Source organism: Desmodus rotundus, chromosome 5 (assembly GCF_022682495.2).
Source record: "Desmodus rotundus isolate HL8 chromosome 5, HLdesRot8A.1, whole genome shotgun sequence".
In the NCBI taxonomy this organism is placed as follows: domain Eukaryota; kingdom Metazoa; phylum Chordata; class Mammalia; order Chiroptera; family Phyllostomidae; genus Desmodus; species Desmodus rotundus.
The window spans coordinates 9600494-9608993 of NC_071391.1; the positions used below are offsets into that span (position 1 = coordinate 9600494).

The window sequence follows — 8500 nt, forward strand, 5'->3', positions numbered from 1 at the left end:
AGTGAACCAGGTGGGAAACTTACCATAGTCTCATTTTTAAAAATTGAATTGTATGCCCGAAACCTGTAGAATTTTATTAACCAGTGTCATAGTTTCATTTTGGTTTTTTTAAAATGCTTTATTAAATAAAATGTATTTTATGGGTTGTTTTCCCTGTAATGAGGAATACTAGTGAAAAAGAATTATGACAGTTTGATATAATCCATTTGATTGTGTGGTTTCCAAAAAACTAATGTGTCTAAAAGTGGGAAATACAAATAGTGAGGAAGAATATAGGAAAACAAACACCTTAACATGTCTCATAAAATGCTCTAAAATTCTTTTTTAAAGAATTCTGTAATGGATAGTGAACTACTGTAACTATAGGTGGTTACAATATGTTAACTGCTGACTCAAATTGCAATTCATCCATTCATTCATTTAACAAATATGTATTCTGAAATTAGCATAAACCAGGCCATAATTTATGTATTGGAAATGAAATTGTTAGTTAAGATGACAAAGTGACTCCTCTTGTGTAGTGTATGCTACCACTAGGGAGATAAATTAATAATGATAATAGTTTAATAGTTGAGTACTGATTAAAATTATGAAGACTAAAGCCAGGAGTGCAAGGAAGGAACAATGCCCATTGTGGGGTGGGTTCAGTATGATGTGGTAGCATTTAAGCCAAGACCCGCAGAAAGTGAGGGAGACTCTGAGCATGGGTAGCAGCAAGTACAAAGACCCTGGGGCAGGAGAATGCTCACACTTGTCCAAGAAAAGCAAAGAACTCAGTGTGAATGAAGTGGAGTGACTGAGTAGGAGAGGGGTTGGACATGGCAGAGCTCATCTAATACTGAAGCATCCATGAATGAGTAGCTTAGCCTTTTCACAATATTTGCAATGAGAAAAATGGAGAGCATTATTATGAATCAGTATTTTATTATTACTAAATGCTTGTGTAAAGCATTTCAGTAGTAGTTCAAAAGCATTTTGTATAGTAGTTCATTATCCAGTATAGTAAATTGATTTGTGTAAAAAAGTAATGTCTTGAGCAACATGACATATCTGTAATTATTATTACGTGTTTAGAAAATGTAAGATGAGGTAGTCATATGCAGAAAAATTGAAAAATTGCCTTCCTATGGTTCAGTCACATTTTTGTACTCTGGCCTTTCTGCTTTCGAAATTAATCCTGTGAGCAAACTGTTTCTACCAGTAGATTTACTGAAGACAGAAATATTAATTTTTCCTAATATTACACATATATAGCTTTGAATAAAATGTGCCAACAACAAGCATTCATCTTTATTTAAATATCCATGTCACATTTTTCTTCATTTTAAATTCCTCAAATAGTTTTGAACCACAGAAATATATAATGTTGGACATAAATGTATATTCTGATCCATAAAGTATTTTAACTTTCAAATTCAAAACTTGCCATGTTCCATCCCACTGCTTGAACACATATCCTGCTTTGGCATGTTTGTGCACATGTGGGATTCTGGCATGTGCTTCTCTTCATGGGTTTGTCTATACCATGTTGTCCATATATGTACTTGCCTTGTCACATGGTACAGAAAATATGAAATGAGAATAAATCAAATATGAATAATAACATTTATTACAAGCAACAAGCCCCAAATTCCTAAAGTGTGCTTCGGTCATCCTAATTCAGATATTACATATTTGGACATGATACATATTTTTCTGGATGATAAGCTTTTGAAGAAAAAATGGTATTATCTCAGTAATTTAGGGGCATTATGGGCCTTACAATGAGAATCATTGCATGGTGAACACCTGACAGAAATGAAACTGTGTTACTGTGTATCTTACACATTTACAAGGTGAAGCCAAGGTGAGGTTGCCTTCTCAGCAACTTTCTTAAAGGCATTTTTGACCTCCTTGTTTCTCAGGCTGTAGACCAGGGGGTTCAGCATGGGAATGACCATCGTATAGAACACGGACGCAATTTTGTCTGTGTCCATGGAATGGCTGGAGCTGGGCTGTAAGTACATGAAGATGATAGTTCCATAGAAGATGGAGACTGCAGTGAGGTGAGAAGCACAGGTGGACAGAGCCTTCTGATATCCCTCAGCTGAGTGCATCTTCAGGATGGTGACAAATATGAACAGGTAGGAAATCAAGATAACCAGGAGAGCAAAAACAATGTTGAAGCTTGCCACAATGACAAGAATCAGCTCACTAATCTGTCTGTCTGAGCAAGAGAGAGTCATGACTGCTAGAACATCACAGAAAAAGTGATGGACCACATTGGACTTACAGAAAGAGAGGCTGAATGTTTCCCTAATGTGGAGAGAGGCAATCAGAAAGCCATAGACGTAGGAGCCTATGACCAGACGTGCACACACACCTGTTGTCATGGTGGTGGTGTAATGCAGGGGTTTGCACACTGCTGCATAGCGGTCATAGGCCATGGAGGCCAAGAGGTAATTTTCCACAGTGGCCAAGGATGCAAAAAAGAACATCTGAGCAGCACAGGCATTGTAGGAGATGACCTTGTCTCCTAGAAGCAACCCAGCCATAACCTTGGGAGTGACAGCTGAAGAGTAACAAAAGTCAACCAAAGACAGGTTACTGAGGAAAAAGTACATGGGAGTGTGGAGACGAGAGTCCATGAGAATCAAGATGACCATCCCCAGATTCCCAACAACACTGATGAGGTAGATGAGGGTAAAGATCATGAAGAGAGGGACCTGCAGCTCTGGGGCACTGCTTAGTCCTAGCAGGATGAACTCAGCCACTTCTGTGTTGTTCTCCATGGATGGTGTTTGGGATCACAAGATACCCTATAGCAATGTGCAACAAAGGAACACGCTGATTAACAAAACAGAAATTGAATAGAAATTGGAAGTGAGAGATAAAAAGGTAATAGACAGATGTACATTTTTATTATGGTGATAATTTTTACTTCACTATTATTCAGATCAAAAGTATGGGTTTGAAAACAAAATTTAATGCATACATTACCTATACAGTTACTTTTTGTAGAAGCTCTAGGATTTTTATGAATCATCTCCTATCTTCTAAACTTTGTAAGCTTGTAAACTGATTTGTGTAGAAAAGTAATGTCATGAGCAGGATGACACGTCTGGAATGAATACATCTGTCATTTCGATCCTGAGCCTTAGTCAGTGCTTCTTCTACTCCTGTGTTGCTTCAGTGCCAGGGAATGCTCTAGACATTTTATGTCTGTACTCATTTATTTTTCTCAATAACTCTCTAAGATCGACTAGTTGTTACCTTATTTTATTTTATTTTATTTTATTTGAAGAGACACAGATTGAATCATATCTAAGTTTAAAAATTATTACTGCCAAAGCCAAGTACTGTACATAGGCAGAGAGGTCCTTTAGTCCACTGGTCTTAATATAAATCAATTGAATTGAATACAACTTGCAATTACTCTTTGTCTCCATGGGTCCAAACTCAGAGTTTGGGCTTACACAGTTAAATAACTGAGAGCGATGTGCCAGTTGGTGTGCTGGGTAACTGGAGATTTGGGATGTGTACAACCAGCAGAAGTAATTCTGAGGAAAAGACACATAGCATTGGGTGTAGAGCTTGGGCTCTGGGAAGAGGTGCATGTCAGCCCTACCATTTGTCACCCAATAGATTTTGGCTCCAACCTAAGTACCAAACATGATTTTCTCCCTATACAACATGATGGTTGTAATGAGATGAATCTTACAAAATTATTGTGAGAATTAAATAAAATAATGGGCTAAATGCAATGGGCAAACTGTTGGGTGTGTAGCATCCTGATAAGTATTGTCAGGATGGGATTAAAGCCTCTGTGTTTGAGAAGGATGGGCGATACAATTCAGGGATTTAGGTATGGATGAGATTTGAAATTCTGTAGCCTCTTTCTCTGATTTCCGCTCCCCACACTTGGTTCACTGAGATATTTTGTGTCCTCCAGTATTTCTCTGTCTGTCCATCCTCTGCACCATTCCAGATGAGCCACTCCTCTGCTTCATTTCTTTCCATTGCTTTCATCTCACAGTTGAATTGCAGAGATGGAGGGTTGAAAGTTCCTATTTGTTGGCGGCCTTTTGCCTCCAGGTTTGCTTTGGTTGTGAGATTCATGCTTAAATTTTTTATGTAAATATGTTCTTGAGTGAAAACAGTGTTCTCAATCTTTTTCATCTGAATTTGAGGTCTTCAGAAGGACACCCATCGTGCACTAGTCATTATTCTCCACCATTGTCCTAACTTTCAGATCTTCACTGTCCAAGCCCAGCCCCTAAAGTCATGAGGTTTGTAAACCTCTGACAGCCACAACCTCTTCTAGAATATATTTTGTTCTGCAGACAATAATAAAAACTGTGGGTATATATAATTATATTTAGGTATGTGTACATACATGTGTTTAAATAAATATAACTTTTCATTTAATCCTCACAATCATGTTGTAAGTTAGGTGATATTATAATTCTCTCTTGACCACTAAGACGACTGAGGACTTGAAAAGCTATGTAAAGCTCTATAATTGCACAGCTAATATGAAGAAAGATCAAGATTCATGATTTAAATTCATCTGCGACCAAATCAAAAGCCTATACTCTTAGCCACCTCACAGTTTGCTCACGGGATTATTTTCAAACACATTTGTACATGTGTTTGTAATATTGTAACAAGGATGAGATTATGGGGAGATTACAATGGATCTTGCTGATTCAATTACAAAACTTCCGTGGTTCAAAGGAAGGGTTTCCACTCTCTTGTGCTCTTATTAAACCTCCAGTGAAAATACAACAGATAGTAAATAAGGTGAATTAAGACTCAATAAGAGTGTTACTTTTTTTGGTTAATCTTTTTTTAGGAAAGCAACATCATGATGTTCCATAAGTATCACTACACTTCTTACTGAAGTTTTGACATTTAAACCCCTGTCTCAACTCAGCATTTTAGAAGAAAAACATTCAAAACATCTGGTTATGTGCTGAAATAACTCATAGTAGGTACAGCTGCCCCGTGGGTGTTGCATAAGTTACAGTTCTCACTAAAAATGTGTATGAAATGTAGACGCTTACCTTGCTCCTGCAATGGAAGGGACAGTCCATCCTGAATAGTGTTTCTGAAACCTGAAATCTCAACATGGAACTATATATATAAATATATATATAATTTATATATATACACATACACACACACACACACACACACACACACACGGTGATGTTCTCTATCAGGCACTGGTGGAAAGATTCCAAGATCTCTACAACATGTAAAGATGGAAGAAAACCCTAACATGAAGTCAGAAAACTGAGTACAAGTCTTTAATCCACCATTAATTCTTACTTTGGAAGAGTCTCTTCTCTTCTCCTTAATTCTAAAATAGAGAATAACATTACCCCTCTCATATAGTTTACAGAATTGTTGGTGAATAGCAAATTAAGAAAGCTCTTTAAAACAAAGGGGGGCTATCATTTTAAAAATCAATCAATACAATATTCATCTTGAGGTGTTTCCCTGGCTACCATTGCAAGGTTATAGCAAATGCTCAGATCAGGGGTAGAGGAGAGGCCTGCATGCACTAATAATGATTTGCATTCAGATAAGTAAAGAATGGCCATGGTGCCTTAGCACACAGTCTGGTCCCTTTAAAATGATTTCATGATGAGTCATATTGGAATTTCAGAGGCTAACTCATGGGAATCAGAAGGAGCCATAGAGACCTGTGGTTCTTTGGGGATTTCTCCCATGAAGACTTCTATAAAACTCTCATCCCAAATTTTAAAAAGGAAGCAATTAAATTTCCTGTAGGAACTGAGCTGGGTATGATGAGAGTGCACATGTTTTCATAGACTTGTCACTGATCATCGTTTTCTATTTTCTGGTTAGAGTATAATTTACAAACCACAATAATATCTATAGCTTTTAGTGTATATTACACTTCAAGTTTGGTCAAATGTATATGGTCATGTACTCATTAACAAAATCATCATATAGAAGAGTTCCATTATCAAACAAACACTCTGAGCTTCCCTTGGTGATCAACTCCTTCCCCCACACACAGCTCTGGTGACTAACTTTTGTGCCCAAATGATTTTGCCTGTGCAAGAATGTCCTATAAATAACACCCTAGTCTGCATAGCTCTTCTGCCTGGTCTCTTTCACTTAGCATGGTGTTTGAGTGTTGAGCAGGGAATCCCTTGTTCAATTATATCTGTTCAAATTCTCGAAACTTCAAAGAGAGAGGCCAAGGAGACCTCTCACACCACCATTCCTCTCATGTGACCTCCCAGATTTTTCCTTTTTAAAAGGATACAAGCCACCATTCCAAGATTAGCCTGCTCCATTATGACTTACTCTTACCTAATTAAATCAGCAAAAAGCTTATTTCCAAAGAAGGTTACATTCTGCAGTACTGAGAGTCGGGACTCCAACAGATGAATTTTTTAGGAACATAATCCAACCTGTAATATATAAGTAGTTAAATCCCTTTTATTATTGCTGAATAGTATTCCATTATATAAACATCACAGATTTTTTCTACACTTCTCAGTTGTAGGGCATTTGGGTTGATTCCAATATCTGGATATTTTGAATAAACTTTCTAAAAATCAGTGCAATGTTGTTTTTGCATTTCACTTAGATAATTTCTATAAGTTGGATTGCTTGATCAGATGGTAAGTATATGTTTAATTGAATGGAATTCAGTGTTTCTTATCAATCTTCCATCTGGTTTTTCATGATTAAATGTGGGATATTGAAATCTTCCACTATTATTGTGTTACCACTTCTCACTTCAATTGTATTAACTGTTAACTTCATATGTTGGGAATATTTGAGGCATCTGTATTTATACTCATTATATCGTGGTAGAGAATTTACCCTTTTATCATTGTATAAGTGTTTCTTTGTCTCTTCTTATGGTTTTTGAGTGAAAGTCTATTTTGCCTTCTGTAAATATGACCACTCTTGTCCTTTCCAGTGTGGAATTGCTGGACAGGAAGGTGAGGCAGTGGCCACTGGGTCCCAAAGTTCTCAGCTTGCTGGACCTTGGGCAAAGATCTAACAGTATGAATGGGAACTGGATGGGGATTGGCGGCCCCTATCCACTCAGTTTTGCCTAATGGGAATAGAGTTTGTATAACGTGACCCTGAGTAAGATGAGATGTCAGTGTCCTGCCCCTCGTAGGGTGGAACTGTAGCTCTACACTGATACCCAGATTAGAGAGTAGCCCTGCTTCTTGGATGCACTTCTCTGAAGTAGAACTTCTACCACACAGCTGGGGTAGAGGAGGAAAGGGGCAGGTCACAGCTTGAAATCCACTGACTCATTCTTAGCAAGTTGCATAGCTTTCCTGGGAGATTTCTTCTCCATTTGCTATTTGTTCTTGGGGCCATTTCAAGGAACTTTAAATTCTTGGGTTATAAATATATATATTTTTTACCAATGTTGTTGTTTCACTGGAAAGGAGGCCCATTGAGCTCTTTATAGTGGTATGTAGAAGGCCTACCACTAAAATTATCTTTAATAAATTAGCTCAAGTTTTTATTGTTGACACATTTACAGATGTCCCCATTTCTCTCCTTTGCCCATCTCCACCCAGCCTCCAACCCCTCTTTCTTCTACTGATCACCACACCATTGTCTGTCTTGTAGGTTACACATATGAGGCCTGTCTGGAACACGTCCAGCCATTGTTAGTATAGTGAGAATGGTTTGCACAACATCGATGTAACTGGCAGCCAAGGAGAGTGGGCTAGAATGTGCATGCATGAACAATGATGACTTTGCTGTGCTAGTCAGTGGAGGCAGTAGATGCCTTTGAGTAAGGATGTGTACTCTGTGGCCATCACGTTCAAAATGACTGAGCCAGCAGAGCAACAAACCTGCATCAAATGTTGCATTAAGTGTGAACATTCCTTTGTGACAACTATTCAGATGACTCAGAAGGCTGTTGCTATGAGCAACTGGTGACTGGCAGCTTCATCATGACAATGTACCTGCTCATGCATCACATCTCATGCACTTTTTTGGTGAAACATGAAATCACCCAGGTAACTCAGCCCCTCTACAGCCCAGATTGTCAACCTGTGACTCCTGGCTGTTCCCAAAACTGTAATCACCTTTGAAAGGGAAGAGATATTAGATTGTTGGTGAGATGCAGGATAATAAGATGGGGCAGCTGCTGGCAATTTGGAGAAATTGTGAGGTTCCATGGTGTCTACTTTGAAGCAGACTGAGGAATATTGTCCTATGTACAATATTTCTTGCATTTTATATCTTTTCCAATAATGTCTCATTTTTCACATAAGATGATGGGCTACTTTCTGGAAGACCTCATCATATATGTTCTTTGGCTCATCCCTTCACCTTCTTTCATCCAGTTCACTGTGCCCCTCTCCTCTCTTCTGACAGTTGTTAGTCTATTCCATGTATCCATGCCCCTGTTTCTACTTTGTAAATCAGTTTATTGGATTCCACATGTAAGTGAGATCATATGGTATCCATCTTTCTCTGACTGGCTTATTTCAAT

The 8500-nt window shown here is 38.1% G+C and overlaps 1 protein-coding gene across 1 annotated transcript; it reads right to left on the reverse strand.

Moving 5' to 3' along the window:
* Positions 1–665: 665 nt before the first annotated feature.
* LOC128781009 (olfactory receptor 5B2) lies at positions 666–5579 on the reverse strand. The gene is made up of 2 exons (XM_053925027.2): positions 5046–5579; positions 666–2798 (listed from the first exon to the last, which is right to left on the reverse strand). Exon 2 carries the CDS (start codon positions 2769–2771, stop codon positions 1821–1823), a length of 951 nt encoding a protein of 316 aa, XP_053781002.1. The 5' UTR covers positions 2772–2798; positions 5046–5579; the 3' UTR covers positions 666–1820.
* Positions 5580–8500: the final 2921 nt, after the last annotated feature.